At 24.7% G+C, this 24,739-nt stretch overlaps 1 protein-coding gene across 7 annotated transcripts in view; it reads left to right on the top strand.

The window, feature by feature from the left end:
• Window positions 1-24,739, top strand: part of LOC100165446 (transient receptor potential cation channel subfamily A member 1) — a 43,122-nt gene that overhangs the window by 1,749 nt on the left and 16,634 nt on the right. Inside the window, exons 1-4 of one of the 7 annotated variants that reach the window (XM_029487065.1) lie at window positions 1,513-1,613; window positions 1,843-1,945; window positions 12,143-12,322; window positions 22,346-22,502. In XM_029487065.1, the coding sequence (XP_029342925.1) occupies window positions 1,847-1,945; window positions 12,143-12,322; window positions 22,346-22,502 (436 nt within the window). In that variant the 5' untranslated portion in view covers window positions 1,513-1,613; window positions 1,843-1,846. Of the gene's footprint in view, window positions 1-1,512; window positions 1,614-1,671; window positions 1,946-12,142; window positions 12,323-16,731; window positions 17,199-17,426; window positions 17,710-22,345; window positions 22,503-24,739 lie in introns of those variants that run through there. The other 6 variants (XM_029487063.1, XM_029487066.1, XM_029487068.1 and 3 more) reach the window with 6 other exon arrangements.

Genomic DNA, 24,739 nt, shown 5'->3' with positions numbered 1-24,739 from the left:
TGAAAATCATTACAATTGGCTTAAGCCAATTCATATATTATCCTATATTTCTAAATTCTGAACTATAAACATAATTCTTTAACTATATGTAATGACTAATGAGTTATTTAAAAATTCGTTTGTCTAATTGCAGGTTTTTTTAAGTTTGATTTATGGAATATTTTGTTAGAATTATTAATTTTTTATTACGTTGTTAATATAACTAAGAAGGTTCAATAAGTAGGTACATTGGTTAATATTTCAAATGATTTTATTTTATATTGTTGACATAATTGTGAGTACCTACTATATAATATGGTGCTTACAGTAGTTTTGGGCCCCCTTTTTTATTTGGAAATTCTCCTACCAAGACAAGTAACGCTCATAAACTGTAATGTATGCATGTATAATTAATATAATATACATGTATGCATAATTTCTTTTTTTTTGTACCATGTATAATATTATTATATTTATGTTTAATAATAAAAATAATAATCATAATACGCGATAAAAATGCATAAGTAGGTACATAATAACTGACGAATATTACTTAAATTATCGAATTATTTTATTATTAATTCTGTATCACATTTGAAGCCATTTATTGTTCTGTATACCTACCCATTATTAGACTTAATGATTTCAAACAGTTTTCGGTCATAGTACCTACTTATATTATAAATTATGGTTTATACACGCAAATGTAAAAAAAAAATGTTACGTTCTTATGTTACATTATGTAATAACGCAAAGTAATATTTTGTTCATTTTTTTTTCACATATTTTAGAAAATATTGGATTTTATGTAGACATTACAAATAAAATAAAACAACAATAGCCCTTTGGCAGAGGCCTTACTTTCAAGGTCCCAATAATTATTGCAAAATGTCAGGAGGTACCCAGGAACACTATCTATCTCTCTCTGCACATCACGTCTATGGTTGTGAGTGTATCGTATAAAAACAATTATAAACAACATAAAATAAGCATTAGTTTATAAAATATAAGTAGATAATACTTATATTGCTTAACAAATTATAACCATTCAAATAATTACTATTCATATAAATATAATATAATATGATATAGCCATTTAGGTACTTTGTTATTAGATTGGTAGGAAGTAGCCAGTAGGTACCTATACTTATAATTTTAATGGTGTAATGCCTATATACTTTACATAATATGAATGTATAAAAAAATACGTTGTTACCGTTCAACGTATACATGCAAATAGGCTCGTGTGCTATGTAGACTCTAATCATTATTATCAATGGACAATTGTTGCATTTATACATGTACATAACACTATAGTCTATAATATATATATATATTATTTTTATTATTCGCTATATTAATTTTAATGTGTATATTTGTGTGTGTATAGATACACATCTACTATAAACTTGTGCGTGTGTATTGTATTTGTAACTGCAATTATTCTATGAAAAACAAGGAACGCCTAAAAATGCTCGTGGAATCGATTGTGGTAATATTGAGGGTGAAACAATTTTCTAAAACTCGTTTTTATACCGCTTCAGTATACAGTAGTGTTGTTTCTTGATCTCTGTTTGCATGTTCACCACCTTTGTTCATATTCGAGTTCTTATGTGAAGGTTTAAGAGTATAAAGTAATGTTTTTTTTAATTCGTGTACACATTATACAATTAATAATTTCATTACAATCATGCCAAATACATAGAAACATAATTTTTTTTTAAGTATACCTAAGTCTTAATTATTATCATAATATTCAAGAAAAACTTAAATTCACCAACTATTATTGGTCACCACATAAAAATATTCTACTCGCCAGTACCATAACCAAAGTGATAATCGTACATTTGTTCCTATATATAGCACTATGAAAGAAGAACCGACTAGAGATGGTGGTATCAGGTGGATGTCATGGGTAATTGGCGGTAGCAAGAACGTTCAACGAAATGACGATACTATACCTGGGGTAAAATTAAAAACATTATTTTAATATAAGTACTTTAAATCTACATTATAAGAACGATAAAAACATGTGTGAATGATTTAATATATAATATATTTTATTCTATCTAAAGGTTTAGATTTAAATTAAAAATTCTAATTCAAATTAAATTTTAAAAACTCAATTGCTATTTGATAATATATATATATTTATTTATTAATAAATAAATATAAGTATTTTAAGTATACATAATACACACTTACATATTATAAATATTATATTGATTCTAATTTAAAAAAAAAATTCAGAACACATTTGTAATTCAGTAATTTTATTCACTCATATAATAAATATGAGATATAGGTACCTAATTTATAACTTACACGATTTTAATAGTAAATCAATAATAATTAAAAATAAATACCACTATTACCTATGTATATATATATATATATATATAATTATAGGTATCTATACTTAATTATTTTGTTAATAGTTCTAAACTGTACTATAAATTATAAACAGACTAGATATTTAATATTTCTTGAGTAGGTAGTCTTATAATTGTGTTAGATTTTGTATTAAGAGTACGCCACACTCGCATGTATTGTCACAAATTACAAGTGCGAAATTACGCTCAGCAGATCACGTTTAGCTCCGTTAGTTTAAACGTTAGAGTCGTGAATCGACCTATTATAAAACTTGATAGTAAGAACATTATATGTGTTCGTATCCTTTTTACGATTATTCAATTTTTAAGTGATTTATGAGCATTTTTAATTTACGCTATATTATACATGCATAACTCACTTAAAAACTGAATAATCGTAAAAATAAAACATACCAACACAGACAATGTTCTTACTAACAAGTTTCATAATAGGTCGATTCACTCTAATGTTTAAACTGACGGAGTAAATGCGGGTGTAGTGTCCTCTTAAATGTATTGGCTTATTTGAACATTTTACATAACACAAAAAACAATTAAAGCATTGCTAAAATATAAAAATTAAATTTCTATAATCTACAGTAACTTTCAAAAACAGAGTTAGAAAAAAAATTACTGACAAACATCCTATAATTGTATTTAACATTTATTCAAAAATATCAAATTAATATTATTCTATAATTGGCGCTGTAACGAAATAAATACAGAATAATAATAATCTCACAATTAAGATAAGAGTAGTTGGTCGCACACAAGATCTATAAAGATTAAAGAAGACTTCTTTATAGATCTTGGGTTGCACCCTCAATATCATAATATTATATATATAATTAGTGTAGTCTACAGTAATAAATTGATTTGTTTTTTGTAATTGTTTTGTGTCATCAATGAATTATATTATAATAATATGAAGATAATATTATACATGAGTGCACAACCCAAATAAGGGCTATTGATTTCTACTTTTCAGCATTTATATTCATATTTAATCTGTTTGGTGAGCTGGGTCAGTTTAATTATCATAATATTGTCACGTTAGCTAATGCTCCGTTGCTATAATTGCTGCAGATGAATTAATTAATTTTTTATTTTTATGTTGCTGTTAATTATATTTATCTTGTACCTTTTACCATTGTCCATTTATACAGCAACACTTGTTACAGATCAGCTTCAATTTTTTTAAGAATACACGTGCACACAATAATAATGCAATATAATATATTCAAACACAAATATACATTTTCCAAACTTACACGCATCACGTACCTTGTGAATATTAGCTTAGCAATCCCACTGATGTTCGAGCTACTACGCCACAACACATGCAGTGGCGGATCCAGGGCTTAATTTTGGGAGAGGCATGGGGGGGGGGGGTGGCAAAAGTACAAAAAGTTGACTCCCCCTGGATCCGCCACTGAACACATCCAACTATTCTTAAATTATTTTAACTTCTAGCCTTCTTAGTGCCGCAGGCCTGCGTGGTTATAACAATTAATGGATTATACATATAATTAATCGGTTATATCGGTGACTTTACAATATCTTAATACAATCTTAATTGTTATTTCGATTAAGTCGATCAATATAATAATATCGATCAATCGATAAAAAAATAATCATTAATTGATTATTGATAGTTTTTTTATATGTATGACATTACTTATGTTTTAACAGTTTTTTATTTATTTTGTTATACTTATTATATAATTCTTATTTAATTGTTATTTAATGAATTATGTTAAAGTTTTTTTGAAATTGTTTGTCATGTACATTGTACACAACCACTCAGTAATAAATAAAGACAATAATAAAAAATTGTAATTCTGACTATCCAATATCCATTATATTAGAGCCCAGTCCCTAAAATATCCAAATTTTCGTACTACACACATAGACCCAAATCGGTCAAATCTAAATTATTTCTAGATAAACACTTAAAACACTAGTATACTATAATATACCACCGTTCACTACTAAGCTGATAATAATAAAAATAGCTACTCTCAATTTTTATTTATTTTTTTATTTTTACAAGAATCATACAATTTTTTTATACATATTATGCACAATAAGTGTATGTGAGATTAGAGAAAAAAAACACGAGGTTACGTGAATAAGGAGCCAACCATTAGTAGCACTTAGCTTCGAAGTTGTGTTGTTACGGATTAAGTTAAATGATCTCTACACCATTTTCTTTTAAGTCTACGACGGGGATTTCCAGGAAGTGACGGGATATGTAATCCTTTTATCAAAGGATTTTCATGGTTTTTTTAATTTAGTATAAAAACGTTTATAGAAACACTTACACCTAAGTCTTTGTGTAGGGTCAGGTTTGAGATATAGGGTGGAGCGTTGGTGATTTTTCGAAGTGTGATATTTTGGAATGTCTGAATTTTATTTAAATTTTATTTTTTCGCAGAGCCCCATAGTTGGATTTCATACGTCCATATGGGTTTCAGAAGAGATTTATATATTTGTAATTTAGTTTTTAGGGTTGAGAACTTATTTTTTGAGATTAATACTTTTAGAGATCGGGAGCGGGTATTAAGTATTAGTCTTTTTTTTCTTATATGATTTTGCCAAGCTAGTCTTTTATCAAGGTTTAGACCTAAGTATTTAACTGTATCAAGAGAAGGGATAGGTAGATTATTAACAGTTATGTTAGGGAAAATTCCGTGTCTTAGGGTGAACGTAGCATGAACGGATTTATTATTGTTTAGTTTAATTCGCCATTTCGTGTACCATTTAGAGAGTAGGTTTAGATAAATCTCCTGACCTCCCAACATCTTACAGACCTATAAGTCTATTGTCATACTACTCAAAAATTTGCGAAAGACTCAACCTCAAACGTATTTATCCACACATAACATCAAACAATGTTCTTCCATCTTCACAATTTGGTTTTAGAGCCAAACACAGTACGGTACACCAGCTACTTTCAATAACAATGAATAGTTTATAATAATAATTATAATAAGAGTATAAGGCGTAACAACACAAAATATTGTTTACTGTGTGTCTGTGTAAAATGTAGAAAATAATTAAAATGTGGTTTGGCAAAAACCATTAAAATATAAAAAAACGTGAAGATATAAAATTATACATAATATTATTATAAAGGTTTAATTCGATTAACACACTATTAAATTTCGTACTATACAAAGTGTGTTATTTATTTTTAAATAAATTAATCGGTTTTTTTAGTTAGATTGTTGAATTATTGAATTAATAGATCATTTATAGTAATCGATTGCTAGATTAATCGATTGATAATAAATCGATTAATTCAATAATCGATTGATTAATCGGATATCCGATTAACCGGAAAAATCGATTAGAACCTATAATTGATAATCGGTTGTGTCAAAGAATAATCGCGCAGGCCTAGTTAGTGGTGCACTGATGTCTGATGCGGACGAAGCAAATTGGTGTCCGGGCGTATACTACGTACGCTTCCGACCCTTTCAGATTTATTTGTATTTTTATTTATTTTTTAAAATTGTATTTCCATCGATTTGAATGATAACGATTAACGGCTATACACTTATACTACAGGTGTCTTAGTTCTGCGAATTTTTCACTGATTTTTATTATCTTTCGGAAATTAAATATAATATTATTGTAAAATTGTGAATATCGTAAATATTATACCTAGTACCGACTACCTACTCTATTGCGAGAGGCATATTATTTAGTTTCAATTGGGGTTTTCAAGATTTGAGCAGATAGCATCAAACCGTGGTGGATTGGCATTTGGCATAATATATAGTCGACCAAATGAATCAAAAACGATGCATTTAATGATTTATATAATTCCACTTAATAAATTGTTTAATAATGTTAAAAGTATGAAGAGAAGGTTTATAAAAATAATCTAATATATTAGGAATTAACATTTTAATCAAATTGATACCTACTTATTTTGACAAGTAGTTACAAAAATGGAATTGCCTGTAAATGCTTTACACATATTTGTGCTAAGTAGCCCAATTTCAAACTTGAAAAAATACGGGTAGTAATAAGGTATTACTATGAAAAGTATAATCGGAAATATTAATTTTTGCTTGAAAGGAGCACATAACACAAAAAAATGTTCTTTAATTTTTTTTTTTTAAATGTTAAATTATTTTAGGTATGGCTATATTAAATGATTTAGGGAAAATCCGCTGTAAAAAAAATGATTACTTTAAGAGATATTATAAAAAAATTAGAATAGCCGCATGACGTCATTAGGCACGGCTTATCGTAATTGCCTATCTAATACGCATAAAAGTTCCTCGCTTTACACAACGATTTACCAAACTAAAAATTTTATTTTTGAAATTTAGTTTACGTATAAAAGTGTGATTTTATGTGTTTCAGTCGACACAAGTATCAGAAATTCAATATAATGTTTAGTTTTTTAAACATTAATAAATCTTTAAAGTGATATTTTTAGTAAACGGCGCGTCATGGCCATCCAAATATAAAATAAAAATAAAAATATATCTCTTTTAAGATTTTTAATATTTAAAAAATTAAACATTATATTGATTTTCTGATACTTATATATAGTATTAAACATATAAAATTACACATATTTTATATGTAAATTAAATTTCAAACAAAAATTGTTAGGTTGGTAAATCGTTGTGTGAAGTGAGGAACTTTTATACGTATAAGATAGGCAATTACGATGAGCCGCGGGACCAATTACGTCACGCGTCTTTTTTTAATTGCTCATAACTTATTGAATAATGTAAGTAGAAACGTAAAACCTATACCATTATTCTTAGAATTGAACATTCTTTCAAATTAAAAAAAAAACTTTGTTGTGTTTTGTGCATAGAATAAGATTAAAAACGATTACCTGGTTATAGTGTTGGCACTTCGGAAATTCTCGAAATCGATCCCGGCCCCCGGGAATACCAAAAACTGTCAAAAACGATGATTTTTATAAGTAATTATTTTAGATAGTCACGTCTCTAGATTTATGTATTTTTTACATGAGTATTAACTATTAAGTACATAACTACTATAACTAGGTATATTATAAAATTCTACCATAATACATACAGCACAGGATATAGTTGTTCATTATTAGCCCCAGTTATGATTTTTAGTAGAAAAAAAGATTCATGTTGTTCAGAGTAAGTAGAAGTGGAGAAATTACGTGGCATCGGGGATTTGGGTGTTGTATCCCTCCCCAATGATTATTTTTTAAAAGTGGCAAACCATATTTAAGTACTTTGTTAACTATTAATATTATTAATTAACATATTATAGCTACTAAAGTATATTTTATAGAAATAATACATAAAAGCCCGACTGCTGTCGGGTAGCTGTACATAACTGAGATATATTACTTCGTAATAAACACTAATCGCTATTGATAAATATATTCAAATACGGCACAACAATGCAGTTTAGCTCACATATGATTTAAAAAAAAATTTTTTTTAAACATTTCATTGAGTTAAGAATTTAAGACTTAAGAACAATTGGATGCAATCAGAATTTGTCAGTTGGAGTGTCGGACTAAGTTTCAAAGTTATAACCTTTTGAGGTTGTCTTGAGTATTTTATGCCTACCTATGCAGATTATTTCACGAATCTATTCATAACTTTATTAAAAGTATGTAATTACTTATAACGCATTTATACATATAATATGTACTTACATTATACAGATTACAAATCACATTGGTTGTAGATACTGAAATGTCATTATGAGTTTGATATAAACCAAAAATTTTTTTGTGGTGGGGTTAATGTTTCGATCCCCTCCCGGCCCCCCCAAACATGAACAAATTACGCCATGGGTAAGTAGTAGGTAGGTACTTATATGGCTGTATATTATATAATTTATATACTACTCAACTACTGATGAAATCTTTTGAGTAATTTGTAGATTTTGAGAGGAAACAGAAATTTGAATCACGAAATTTTCTCCACATAAAAAGCAGTGTTGGGGAAGTTACTTATTTTGGGTAATTAAGTTACATTACTAATTCCTTATCAAAATTGTAACTAAGTTATTTGTAAGTTACTTTTTTTTTATTTGGTCAAGTTACATTACTTTTGAGTTTAAAAAGTAACTCAATTATAATAGAAGTTACTTTTTTTTTAATATCACTGGAGCTTAATAACCATGTTGTCAATATGACAACACCATATAAACTTAATAATGACAATCAACAATATGACATTTTTAACAAAATATTTATTTTGCTTATATACTATTATTATTATTAATTATGGTTCCAACAACGCTCAGTAGTGGATCCAGAAGTCACAGTAACTTGTAACTTAAGTTAAGTTACTCCCCAACACTGATAAAAAGGAAACTTTGGCTGTGCAACGTTGTTTTTATTTTTTTGATATCATATGAAAAAAGTTTTTCAAGTTTGAAAAACACAAACAATAATGGTTTTTGAAACAGTAAAAGCTTTTTTCATATAAGTGATATCAAAAAAATAAAAACAACATTGCACAGCCAAAGTTCTCCTTTTTATGTCGTGAAAATTTTGTTTCTTAGTTATGACTGTAGCGTTCTCGGTTTTTTCCCGCGCAAAACAGTTTTTGCTATGTTGTATACATTTGTAAGACGGAGACAACACATGCGGGTGTAGCGTCCTCTTAATAAACAATAATTATATTAATCATATGGACTTGAAACTCTATTATATATAAATTATTATTTTCTATAGGTACACAATTTTTAAAATAATTTGAATAATTTTAAGCTAGGTATTTTATTGTATTTATATAATTAACTTATTCCCACCGTTTCAATGGTATTGATTTGTTATGATTTAACAACAATAATGTATGAATATAATATATAATAATAAATAATATAATATGTGACTTACTGTTTTTGCTAAAAATTAGTTCAACAAACCGTACTACTTATAAAAAAAAAAAACAAATTACTAACAGTAAAAAAAGATGGTAAAATAAAAATTCTAATTTAAGATTAATTTATATATTATTTTCTAATATACTTTTAAGTGCCTAAAAATCCTCATTTAAATAAGTGGTTTAAATCGTGATTTCCCACGAGTGATTCATAATATTATGTCATTCTGATTTAGGACATGCAAGTTCTGAATAAAATCATTAATTAATTTAAGTATAAAACATATTGATTATATTTCAAATAAATATGCGTTGTTGTTTTGTTATTATTATTAAAATTGAATACAACTATTTTGAAATAATCACGTCCATTTATTCTTGTAAAATTGTTAATTTTTTTTACGATAAGATACATTATACATTCATTACTCAGTTTACAGCTACTGGATTTATAATTATTTGTATTCAGATTTTTAATTACGTCATAATATATACCTATATTTAAAACAAATTATTTTTCCAGCATATTTCTGAAAAATGCCAAACATTAAATTATAATTTCTATATTAGTTATAAATACATTAAACGTTTCAATTCAGAATAATGCTGGAAATCAGGAATGTTTTCAAATATTTTACTAGGTGTAGGATTCTCGTTTAATATGTACACTAAACAATTTTTCTAACGTTTAATATGTTGTACTTATATATATGGTGTACTATCAAAGTATAATGCAGAACCACTATAGAAGGCTTTTTATATTTTGAAAGGCGAAAGTACAAACACTTTATATAGGTTTAATTTTGAACTTCTTTGTGATGAAATTGGTACATGGATTTTTTGTACCTACTGGCTACTACGAAGAGTTTTAGAAAACGATATAAGATTAAAAATACATATTAATAATACATTACATACAAATAATTTTGAAATCAATAATAAGCCATCGTAAATATTTGAAATAAAATATTCTGATCTGACATAAATAGTTTGCTACAGTGCAGCTACTTACCTATAATTTTTATATTTTAAGTTATCGTAGAAAAAAATGCTCAGAGATATGTTAAAAAAATGTTTGAATATAGTATAGATACATATTTTATTCAAATGTTTCGATAAAATATCCAAAACATACAAAAATGATACAAAATATGTTTTATTAAAATATTTGAAGTCTCTTAGGAAAAACTACCCTAAAAAATTTAAATGAATCCCTGTCTTGTAAGTGAATGTCCTTGTGTAGTTACCTAAATTTAATTTAATGTTATGAAAATGTCTTATTATAGATAAATAATTTAATAACATTATAACTATTATTATTTTTAATATTAAAAGTTAAGAATTATTCTCAACTTGGAAAATTCAGCCCATATTTTACTGTTTATTCTTAATTGGTTTTTATTAACTCGTAAAGTACCGACAATTTGAATGCTACAATCAACTATCAAATATTTAACATTTCCTGCAAAGGTGGGCATTAACTAGTTAGTTTATTTTCTAATCAACTTATGAACTTAACTAGATTAATTTACAGTTGAAATAACTTAGTTTTTCTCAGTTGATTTTAAAAAAATTCATCAAGTTGAAAACATTTTTAAATTTTCTCGTTTATACGTAAATATATTACTATAATCAGTATAAAATAAAAATAATCCAATAGAAAAACACAAACATTTTCTTGATAACATAATTTTGTGTATATTAATATATTTTATTAAATTATAAATTATATATTATGCGAGTTGCAATTATAAATGTTTTTAATAAAACTAATAATTTTAAATTACAAATTGGCAATTATTATGTTTTAATGTTATATAACTTATAATATACATATATGAAGGTCATGTACTCATCTTCACGTATTATGACATTCAATTTCTATAGGATATGAAAAAATATATTTGTTAAATTATTAATTTGAGATGAGTATAGTTTAAATTAGTAAATAATAGTAAACTAAAAATAAAATGGTAACATGATGATAAAAGTTCATAAAATTATTTTTTATAATTTATAAATTAGAAATTAGAAAGACACTTTCACTCTTTATGTAATTTACATACTAATTTAAAAAAAAAAATTAACTTTTTTAAACCGAGTTAAGTTAATATTATTTTCTATATTAACTTTTAACTTATCGAGTTAAATTTATAATTTGTTAACTGTTAACTTTTAACTTATCGATCTTGTGTCATCTTAACTTAACTTAACTTGAGTTAATTATTTTCATTAACTTGCCCACCTTTGGACATTTCTTCAATAACTGGTTTTATGATACATTTTGTAGGTATATAGTCATCATATTTGCTGCTTAAACTTTTATTTTCGAAGAAAAAATAACATATTCGCTCATTATTAAAATGTACCGTACTATTGGGTATTAGTATTTGTGTTAAAATGCATTTTAAACTAAATTATAGTTAATCATTTACGAGTACCTATATTAGAAAAATCTACTTAGATTGAGTTAAATAATAAAATATTAAAATAATAAATGTAAATATTTTAGTTTTTTTTTTGTATTGTTTTACCTTGTGCTTTGTGTCATCAAAACCAAATAATATGACATTCAAATTAATATTAAATTGAATACACATACTAATAATGTTTAACGTACCTATACAATAATCCAATCGTTTGAAGTCAATGTATTTGAGCTATTTAAATTTTTTGTTGTCAAATAACGGAGACATTAAAAAAAAAAAAAATATAGTTTATATCTTCTGTATTTTAATAAGTAATATCATATTGACACACTACATTTTACAAGCTATCAAGTTTTCGAAAAAGGGTTAAACCTATAACGTATAGGTATTATAGGGTTGTTTTATAATAAGCCTATGTCACGTTATGGGTTGGTTGTTCGAAAACGATGTTTTATTCATGGTTTATATTTTTTTTTAAACCGTGTTTACCATTTTTGTTGTATAGAAGCATCGTTTGTGGCAGTTGATTCAAATGAGGAGAATACACGGGAGTAAAGTTGGCGGTACAGGCCGTATGTTGTCGTCAAGTGAAAAACTTTGCCTTACACCACTTATTTTTCGTCAGAGTTCTACCGTTGACGGGGACGTATGTTTGTTGACGGATAGCCCTTACAGAATTTTGAGAGTAAGTAATATCATATCATATACGTTATAATTAATTATAATACAATAAAATGCTATAATAATAATAGGTAACTGTTAATATAAAATTATATAAAACCTAATTGGTATAGCAGTATTAAATGTAATGCTCGTATGATAAGAAATTATATACCTACCCATGTATAATAATATATTATAATTGTGTATAATGTATATACATAATAATTAATATAGGCAATCAAAACCAATATAGCTTTTTAAAATTCTATTGCAAATTTTGTTGATGATTTGGATGTTTGGACAGTAAAAACATTAATAATAAAATATGTTATATTAACGTGATATAAAATATATAACTACAGTTAAAATAAAATCAAGTTGAGTGTTGAATGTTGTGGTTGAGTGTTGAATTAAAAAATACTTATGGATAAATAAAATAGGTACCTATAGTTAGATATACGCATTTATTTTGTTATTTAAAACGTTAATTCTTTTTCAAGTACATTTTATATTATTAAATAATTTCTTTTTTTTTCTGAAAATAGTAGCGTATAAAATAAAACAAATTAAACTGACGTTTTTTTTTTATCTAAGAAATAGCTTTGTAACAATATATCCCAAAAGTAAATAAATGGAAATATTTATTAATTTTCTCAGTTTTTAATTACACTTATACCAAGGAAATCACTGATATTTATAGCGCTGGAATTAATTTCTACTGTGTACTCGTGTAGTGTGTACAATTGCTTTTAATATTGAAACTATACTACAGTGATATATTATATCGAGCACTCATGGGGTATTGTGGTAGGACGAATATTTGTTTCTATATTTTCCGTTACAATGAGTACCTACACAACTTTTCGATGATGTATATAATATTGTTTCTTTCAGATTTTGATATCCATTTAATATGTCATACTATTATACTGGTTCATTATTAATACAGGTTGTTTAAAGCATGAGAATTTTATGTTGGTTAGCTGTTTTGAACGTATGTATACAATTTTCCATTTTTGTTTAGTGCAGTCATATATCTGTAATTAATTATCTTTTGTGTACGATATGGTTAAGATTTAAAATTAACTATCTTAGGAATATGAAATTGAAGGCACACCATGTAAGTAGATATTAAGGACTAAGTTAGTTAAGTGATAATTTAAATTGTTGTCGTTGTTGTGATACATGTAATAATGTACCATCATCCTTTTATATTACCTACTCATTAGCTGTTATTGCTTACACAGGTTATAATAACGTTTCTCGCGCTCCTTACAAAAATACAAAACATATTAATTTTCATTTTATACAAAAACACTACAACGTATTTACATTTAAAATTGAGGTTTATTGATTTATGTATCATTTAAAAATTAAATGTTTATTGTTTAATAGGTACTATGTTTTGGGCCTTGGGGTCACAAGCTAAAAACATAATATTGTTACACGTTATTTTCCTCGTGAATTTTCATTGTTATATAACGTAATTAATGTTTTTCATTAATTTATAATACAATATTTAATTTTAAGTACTATAAGGTCGTTTATAGATATTTAAGAAATCTAACAAGTGTTGATATTGTATAAATAATAATGTATATAAGTATAATATTTGACTCCAACTGTTTATTTGCACAAACGTTGTTCGTCAAGTCATGTGTTCCTGCCAAATAATGAACTACTGTAAGTAACTAGTTAATAATATTTATATTTATATTTAATAAATAGTAAATGGTTAATATTTTGTAGATAAATTATATTTATTGTAATTCATTCATTTTGTAATTTCTTACAAACATATTATGAAGTAGATAGATTCATAGATAATTATGATTAAATTTCATTACACAATTTAAATAAATAAAATCGATGTGAATTGATCATAATATTTAGAATGGTAATTATCAGTAAATAGCTTTACTACGTACATTTTTATCATCCCTAATTTTTAAAAACAAATTTAATCTCATCTAATTAATTTAATATAAATAGTCGGACTATTAGACTATAATGATTGGTGAATTGTAATTATTTTTATTTATTTTTAGTGTACTTATGTTTAATTTATATTATTTATATTTAAACGATTGCGATTATGTGATGGACTTTCAAACAAACATATTCAATATATTATTATTTTAAATCGTATACTATCTATTATAATTTATACGTACATAGAAAAATTACCAAAAAATTAGTTTAAACTTAAATATTTTAACCGTGAAGTTTCTCGAGTCTAAATAAAAAGTTACGTTATTTTAGATTTTTATAGATTTTAAAATACAATTTACATTTTAAAATCTCAATAAGAACTGTTTTAAATAAACCAACAAAATTAATTCAAGGAAGTATATGTACCTACTACACACATTGACGCATGTTGTATTGATTTTATTTTATCTTTATTTACTATTATGTATTTACCTAAGTATGTATTGATGTTTCCCTCTTCATTTTTTTTCTTTTTATTAAAATGAGGACATTTTTGAAATATTAATACTTGTGAAGTTTATTTTATCTTAGAGATCCAAATATTGTACACAACGAATTGGAGTGTACTCATGTTATTATACTGCTAAAAATAGTATAGAAAAACTACGTAGTTTGGTCATAGGTATATGATGAATCATTAAATTTGAAAACAATTCTGAGCTTTGATTTACCATGTAAATAATGTGTACTTATGATCAATATAAGATTTTTTTGTATATTTAAGCTTTCATAAAAAGTATTTGTAAGCATCTACGGATGATCCAAATTGATGGAATATGAACTTAATAAACAAGTGAAGATCTTATACTAAAAACAAAGCTACAACAGTCAATTTTACCATTTATTGTATCGAAAATTACTATTATAAAATCATAAAATGCAGCCTTACGCCCTTACATATACAAAATATAATTTTAATTCAATATTTTCTTAATTTTGTAGTTTTTTACTGTCCAAAACGGTATTTTTTGAAGAAATAAAACTTACTGGCTTAATATACGCATTACGTATTTTTATTAATTCGAAATAATATAAATTGCCCACAGTATTTATTATGGCATAGATATTAGCCATTAGGTACCTTGTGCAGTGTTAATGTGTTATAGGTACACTAACTAACTAACCTAATATCTATTGTCTTTTGTTAAAAAACAAATTAGTACATATTTATAAAACCACTCATAGTTTTTACATCAGGATCAAAAAATGTACGTATATAATATTTAACTACCTATTTTATAGATAATAATAATATACTATACAAAAAATACTGAAACGGAAGTTAGGATTCTATATTTATTTTTTGTAAACTTTCAATTAGTTTTGTCTCACAGTTATTGAATGTTACATTAAACATTGAGAAAAACTTAAAAATAAATAATATGCTATGTCTAATAAAATCAAAATGTTGCACATTTAGTTTTTAATAATACCTGTATAAAAACTTGAAAATTATGAATTTTAAAATCATACAAAACAAATAACACTATTATAAATAAAATAAGAATAAATAAGTACACAAATTATCACCACATTCGTAAAAAAAGTACTTATTATAGTTATTATAACACAAAATATAATAAAGATTAAAATATATACCTAGTTGACAGTTGTAATTATTCAATTATATAAAATATTTATTTGTATAACAGTGCATAACTGTACCTAATATGAATTTGATTTATAGTGGATATTTTAGAATTTTCATTGGTACCTAGGAGTAAATTATATTAGGTATCTTTTCAATTTTATATACAGGCAGGTTTAATTATGTCAATAGGCATAAATTGTACAATTAATATAACAAATCTATTAACTTATAAGTTATGATTACAGTAAAACAATGATTTCATATTCACTTAAAACACATGTTGTAGTCGATGTAATAGGTACTGTGATTATAATATAATGATTGGAATTGGTTTTCAAATAAACATGATTATTTAAAATGTTTTTTGTCTCCTGTTGGCTGTATTTTGTATGTTATTTAATAATTACTTTATTGTTTTTGATTTGATAAACTTAAATTGTTGCAACGAACCTAATATTAAAAAGCAAAAATTGATTCATTGACAAATTAACGGAGAGAGAGATAGAGTTAGAGAAAGAGAGAGGACAAATAATGGATTAGTAATCATGTTAATGGTATTTATTAATCAAATTAAAAATTATGCAGTTTTTGTATTTTTGTGGAAGTCCAATCAAATGTCTTATGTATCATTTCTAGACATAAATATAATTAAATTCATAGTATTATTTTATTTTATCATCAAGTAGTAAGAAATGAACACGAATCGGGTTCAGTACAATTCTAAGAGTGTATGAGAACACGTAAGTAAAAGTGTAACACTACACGATTAAACTTAACAACGTTTTATTCTAACTAATTGTTGTATAGTAGCATTGAAAAATATCGTTTTTTTTTTTTTTTTTATAAAATGAAAATAAAAAAAAATATGAGAATTTAAAATCTGTAGAAGTAAAACAATATGTAAATTTAGTGTGAGATTACAAACATTGTGACGTGATAGAAGGGGGAGTGTTGCAGTGACATCACTCAGCAAAATATTGTTCGATATTACATAATTATGTAAAATGCTATAGGTTTAAATTTATTTTATTTTATTTTACATCGAGTCACCACCAAGATTCCTTTTAAACCTTTAATCACACATTCACATCTAGAGGTCGTTACAGCAACCATGGCGTATATTATGCACCCTTTGTCGTGTTCGGCGTTTCAGTCCTTACATGCATCCATACTAGTACAGTCTCGCATAATTTACGATCGGTTAAAAAGTTGTACATTTAAAAATACGGACTATAATTTTAAAATTGATAAGATACGTTTTAAATTTTATTCTGCGGGTGGTTTATGTAGTATTTGAATTTACAATTTTTTAAACGTAAGTTTACATACTGTTTTTTTTTATTAACTACCTATAGACAAATATAAATTTAATTAATGTTATCATACTACGTTTTAAATATAAAAATAAAAGAAAGACTAAACAAATATATTTATAGAACTATTTATAATTTTAATTATTAATTCATGAAAAGATTTGTTATAAATATTTTTAAATTATATATTATCGATAAGTTATTTTAAATAATAAATTAATGTTTCATTTCATGGACAATTAAATTATCATATATCCATATATAAAATAAATATATCATAATATAATTGCAATCTCTTTGCTAACTGGACATTGGTTCATTTGGTTGGAAGTTTCTCATGTTATGTGTTATACTCCTGTAATTTTTGGATCAGTGTTGGCTTTTTTCACAAAACTATTCAACGTCTGTATTGATACGATGACTTCATCACCTTTGGAAGTCATAAGACAATGGCATAAAGTATTCTATGGTTGCAAGGCAATTCAGAAATTATCTTCAGAAGAACTAATTAAGGTAAGAATAAGAAAAAAATGTATTCATATTACTGTACTAAACGCCCGAAATTATTTTAGCATCTAATTCATTAGTGTGTAAGTTTTTTCTTTTATTTGATCTTTAAGTATTAATAACAATATTTATTAAACTATATAACTCATAAAGTATCTTTTAAATGAGTATTAAGTATCTAACATTTCATTATAAGTGATTTTGATATCAACACATTCAATTTTAAATAATCAATATTTATTTGCTATTAAAACGACTCATAAATATTCATATTAAAATATACAAATTTGTATTATATTAACAAAAATAAATTTGTTGATCATAATATTATGTATTTTGTGATTATCTTTTTAATACTAGCTGATAATGTATTATAGATTAGTTTGTAAATATTTGATAATTTTTCTTGAAATATTTCTTGAATTATATATACATTTGTTCAAGAAAATTATCAAAAAAATATAAATGCTTCAACTTACAATACAAAGATAAAGTTCTTCACTATTAATAATAAAAATTTGAATTTATCTCTGGTCCGCATTAAAGTTGCCTATTTAAAACCCCTTAAAGTTGGATTTAGAGTTTAGACGTATTTTAATGTAGTTATAAGTTATAAGGTACACACTACAAGACTACACGAGTAGATACGAGATAATGGGAATTATATAATAAATATGAATAAACGAAAATCTTATTTATTTTTATATTATGCATTGGTTCAAATTATCTTTATAAATCTGCTGTATTGTAATCAGTATTTATTTGAGTAAAAATTCTGTTTCAATTTTATGAAGTATGAAATAAAAATAATATGTTGTTTTTATTATATTTATAATTTTATATTACAAATGATGTAATGCTTGCACTGATATACTTTTGTTGACATTATATACTTATACATCGATTGTACATATTTACTCAGAACGACCCCCAGAGATAAAAGTAAAAGTGTAAAAAAAAAAAAAAACATTTGGCATTCAGAATTTTGAAATATAAGAAATTATTAATTATTATAATATATTATAATTGATTACTTATTATATTTTACGGAAAATTGATGTTTGATAATATTATATTTAAGAAACACGAACAATTTAAAATAATATAGATATTATTATCTGCTAACGTTTATGTACCTACTTTATAATATTAATTTGAAAAGAGCTGTAAGGCAAACTACATTAAATATTATTAATAGGTACTTTGAAAAATGAAACGAAACTTTGTTATACAATGTAATTTCTATGATATAATTATATATATATATATATATATATATATTCAAATATTTTTAAAGATGGTAAATAAAAAATGTTTTATTTTTAATTATGCATTTTAAAACTTTGTTCAATAACTTTTTTTATATTTAGATTGCTTAATTGTTCATGTATATACATTGTAGTTCTTATTTAATCCATTGATGCACACATTTTAACTGAACGTGACCACCGAAACTATTCTGTATACCAGAACGACTCCCAAAAAAACAAATCTAATTAGAAATAATAAAAAGTGTTCATCGAATTGATCAACGTTTAAGTCTTATAAATAATTTATTGTTATGCGATATAGACAAATAATTAGAAAAGTATTTCTCCCTTTTCCCTCCTTGCGCATTATTAGGATAAAATGTTAAGTCCTTATAACCTTATAAAGTTATAAGTTATACCTTTTTACATAGTTTATTGAGATTAAGTTTCGACAACTTAGCTATTTACTGGTGCTAAAATTACATTTTCTACATAGTTTATATTTTGTCTTTATTAAATAACTACTTTCTATGTCTCTTTTAGACAGTTTATACTGTCACTATTCACGAGTTTAAATTTAATTGCACTGATAAATAAGAATTTTTATAATAATATAAATAGTAAATTTGATCGTATAAAAATTATATTCATATTGAATTATAATAAAAAAAATGTTCAGTTAGTTTTAGATAATAAACAATTTTAATAATAATAATGATAATTTTATTTCTAAGATGCATCTTGAATGAATGTGATATAATATAAAATATATTATTATACCTACTTACTTTATTTTTATTCATATTATGATATGTGTCTTCGGTATTAAAAATATAAATTGTTCAATATTTTTTATTGTATTTGAATAGTTTTTACAATTGACTACAAAAAACTATCTATGTATAAAATACATATTGCATTTTTATAAGAAAATGTATAATATAACAACACCTGTTCATAAATTTAAATTTGAAAATTTGAAATACAATGGCCATATTGTATTTTTCTTGGAGTAGGTTTCTATAAAATCGATCGATTATATACGCGTAATTTACTAGTGACAAAAGTTCACAGTGATTGACAATATAAAATATAGTAGGTAGGTACTTAAATTTATTGATATCTATTATGATATCATCGTCAATTATAATTTTTTCATTTTTTCTGTCTGTAATAATGTTTCTTTTAAATTGACCCCGATCGTTTTGTATTTAAACACAATTAATTGATGAAAAAAGTAAGTACATTTATTCTATTAGACATGCACTTACCTAAGTTGTAATCAATGTGGTGTTATAATAACCTTATCTTGGATTTGAGAAGCGAGGGTACCACCAAGGTATTACTCAGGTATCCACCATAGTCACCGTAAATAAGACTTGTGACTTCCGAGCTTTCATAAATTATTATTTATTAGTACACGGAGATATTTTGTGAATCATATGACTACATATTAATAATCTTATACAGAGAATAGGTACAGTTATATATTATTATTATATACATTTGTAAACGATATAATTTAGGATGCTTCATCGAATTTTTTATACGAATAATTCAAATTACATCGTTGATGTCGAATAGAATTTGTTTATATGTGAGAATAGTTTATTGTTGTTATTGACATTTAACATCAAAAGATTAATTCAATATTGAAATATACATGGAATTCTAGTAATATTTGTGTTAATATTATTATTATGGACTATTAATTAAAATATGTTATTATTTTTTACTAACAAATATTACCTATTATTGTTAGGTAACAATCATAATATACATAAGATTAATTATAAATCATGCATGGGTTTCATCTACAAATTTCATACATAATATGTATGAGTTCTAAATAATTGAAATATACCTACCCGCATAGTATTGGAAGATACTAGGAGACAAGTTATTTAATTCGTGTGGATTTGTAAATAAATGTTTACAAATCTTTTGAAGTTTTAGAATATATATATATTTTTTTAAAGAAAATAAATAAAATTACGAAAGTAAACGTTGTTAACTTCGTCAAGCGTTCATAAATAAACAGAACGAAACAATAATACGCAAAACATTTGATAATGTTACATTGCATGGTGATGATGGATAACGACATAAGAAATAGTGTTTTGATGAAATAGGTATAATTTTATTTTTTAAGTTTACTGTCATACAAAACAAATTGAGTTTGTTTCATTTGTACTCTTTAGGATATTTTCAAATATTGTATTAATCTATTTAAAGCAATTGATAATCAATAAGTGTTTTGATAAAAACAATTTTCTTTTTTCTTCTTCTTGAATATTCAATTATCAAAGATCGCGTTAATGGTCTCATATTTTTAGATATTACCTAATTAATTCAAATAGTTAATGAAAATGCTATTTTTTAGTATAATCTCTGTAAGTATTAGGTAAGCTTGATGAGAAATTCAAAAAACTAAATTTTACTGTCATGAAGTTTAAATAATGTTCCTAATATAGAACATTTAATCATTAAGTATATAATTACGTAATAAAACTACGTGTTCACATGACACTATAGAAATGGTTTTCTATAAAATACTAGAATGACCATGGTGACCTTAAACTAGGTGATTAATATTAATTTAACGTCTTAAGGATTTACCACAAAGAGGTGAGTTTAGAATTTAATTTTCCATCAGTAATTTCACCACTGGGTAGTTTTCTTTATCTGTCAAGCAAGAATTTATTTTTATTTTTACTTTTTAACTTCGTATAGTGTATACCCATAAGTAGATTATTATGTCTTATTTATATGCCATTGATTTGTATTTGTATATAGATTGTATATACAATATTTTGTTGTGTATATCATATTGTGTAATATTATATAAAAAAATCATTTTTTTCTTAATTCTTTTTTATTGTATAATATTTATTTCCGACATAATATAAAACATTTGATCGTCGGATAATATCTATATTCAATTTTTTACATTTTATGGATGTAACATAAAAATATATTTCAATAGGTTTGAAATTCAATTTTTATTAAATTTTAATATTCAATTCAATTGTTGAAGACCATTGGTGCACTTATTGCAATAAGTGAAGAAATCAGAAATAAATTATTCAAGCATACTAAATTCAAGTTACAAAATCTATATAAAAAAAAAGAAAATTGTATTAGCTTATTTATACTTTAGCCTAAATACATTTGTAATGTGTATGAAATTATTTTAAAGTTAATATTTGTTTCATAGTTTTAGAGTACGTACAAATGTACAATACATAGTATGGGTTCTATGTATGGAGTTTTATAATTATGTGCGTTTTATTAGGAAAATATTTTTCACGGTAACATAATTGCAATAAATATTATTGTTAGAATACTTACCTATGGAAATAATAATTCAGATATTTAAAATATGTTTTCAGGCCGCCGAAAGTGGTAATTTAGATGATTTCAATCGTCTTTTTATAGCAGAACCAGCTCGTCTCGAAGTGAGAGATTCAAAAGGTCGAGCTGCCGTACATCAAGCAGCTGCCAGAAATAAATTAAATATATTGAAATTTATTCGAAACCACGGAGGAGGTAAATATTATACGATCCTATATATTGATACGTAATATGTAGCTGTGTTGTGTGTATATAGTAAGACGACGTATTATCGCATAGCGTAATCTAACTTCAAATCTCGATTTAAATAATAAAATAATAATTTATAACATATATTATAGGTAATCTCCTGGTATTATAGGTACCATAATATATACCTATTTTAAACATTGTTTATTTTAAATAAAAAAATATTTTGTATTTTGATTGTATGGAATAGGTTAATTGACTAGGTAATAACATTGACTTGAGGACTTTAGAATAATAATGCTCACAAAGTTGATCTTGTGATAGATAACTTTGATTTGTTGCGTGCTTGATGGACAGATTATCTAATGGATGTAACTGATGTAGTCATGTGGTTCGTCCTTTTAATGCTGGCTTTTATAGTGTTTATGTTATGGAATAGAGTATAGACGAAGTAAATAGGTAATATTAAAGTTAATAATTTATTATATATAATCCTTAGGGGTGTTAGTTAAGAAATAAATACAAATTATTATATCACAGTCTTAGCGATTTTTAAGGTTATTACAGAAAATATTGACAAATTACTTTTAAAAATAACTTATAACTTTAAAATACATACCTACAAATTAATATATTGATGTCAGTAAGATAGACACTATTTTTACTGTTATGTAATCATGGAATTTATTCAATAATATAAGGCTTTCGTATTCAAATACTTTGTTAGTTAGACACAATTATGATAAACAAGATTCAAAGACTAATCGAAAATATAATGGCTGTTTAAGTGTTTCGCATACTTTCATGGAAGTTTAAATATTTAAATAAATATTATTTACTCGTACTAAAAATATAATGATTATAATTTAACTAACATTGAATCAGTGGTGACATTTTTATTAGTGAAATACTTTCAATATCAATTCCCCTAAAGAACATGTACAATTTCTCTTCTTTCTATAGCTCTTTATCATACTTCTCAGTTGAGAACGGAGTAATGTAACTTAAAAATTGATTTTTTTATTCATCCTATTTCTCTGCATAAGAGATGTTCTCTTGATGAATGAGATTCTTTCAACTGACACAACATTGATCTATATTTTTCCATATTCAGTTCATTTTTATCAGTATACTTATATTAAAAATTTTGAATAAAATTATAAATAATTTGTATTTATTGAAGACAAATTAAGTTTACCTATTTAAATGCTTATAAAATATATGTTATAATAATATATTTAATATGTCGTATAATTCATATAGTCAATGAATATAATGATTTTTTGTTCCTTTAATTCTTTTTTATGTATTTAAACTAATAGAGCATTTATAACGAAGAACTACCTAGATTAAAATTATTAAATTAAACATTAAAACTATTTAAATAGTTTAATACTATTCTATAATTAACAAATGAGTATACATATGGTTATCGATGTATTATTTTGGTGTTAAATTAATCATAACCTATACCTAGCTCTAAAAAGATTGTTCCATCGCAATAATATGTTCTTAAAAACATTCATATAAGCGCTTAAATATGCATTAAAAATACTAAAATATTAAAAAAAATATATTAAGTATACCGAAACATTTTTTTTGAAACTTTTATAATTTAGAAAAAATTAAAATTATATAACATCAAAGTTGTTTATCGAGTCGTTGTACCTACTCAGTACTCACACGTTTTGAAAGCTACGGTACTAAAATAGACACAAAAAAGCAAAATAGCATTTAAACTTCGAAATATGTAATAATACAATTTTGTACTTAACTTCTTAGTTTTCTGAAACAAATTTATAGTTCATACTGGCATCTCTAGGACCTCTCCAAAAATATATTTAAATACTAGAAGTTATGAGCCCTTATCAAAACTATGTCAGTTCAATTTAATTTATATACGAACATGTTGATTAGGGCCCAATATTTTCTTGAAGAATAAATATAAAATAAAACATACATGTATCCATATATATTTTAAGTTTAATAAGTTATAAATATACATTATGAAAGTATGGTATAAAATATTAATATTATTTATGTATTATTAGTAATGGAAAGTTATTATTTATAACATTAATATTATTTGATATTAACTACACATAATTAACCTTTTTTTTTATCTAAAAATCTGTGCATAATATGAAAAATAAAAAAAAGTAATAGTTTTAAAAAATGGTTCATCATTCAACCACCATTGTTTTAGGTTTTGATTATAATAAGTCCATATAATATACAAATGA

This window comes from Acyrthosiphon pisum, chromosome A1, assembly GCF_005508785.2.
Source record: "Acyrthosiphon pisum isolate AL4f chromosome A1, pea_aphid_22Mar2018_4r6ur, whole genome shotgun sequence".
Classification (NCBI taxonomy): Eukaryota; Metazoa; Arthropoda; class Insecta; order Hemiptera; family Aphididae; genus Acyrthosiphon; species Acyrthosiphon pisum.
The sequence above is the reverse complement of the archived record's forward strand: the minus strand, read 5'-3'. Positions and strand labels throughout refer to the sequence as shown.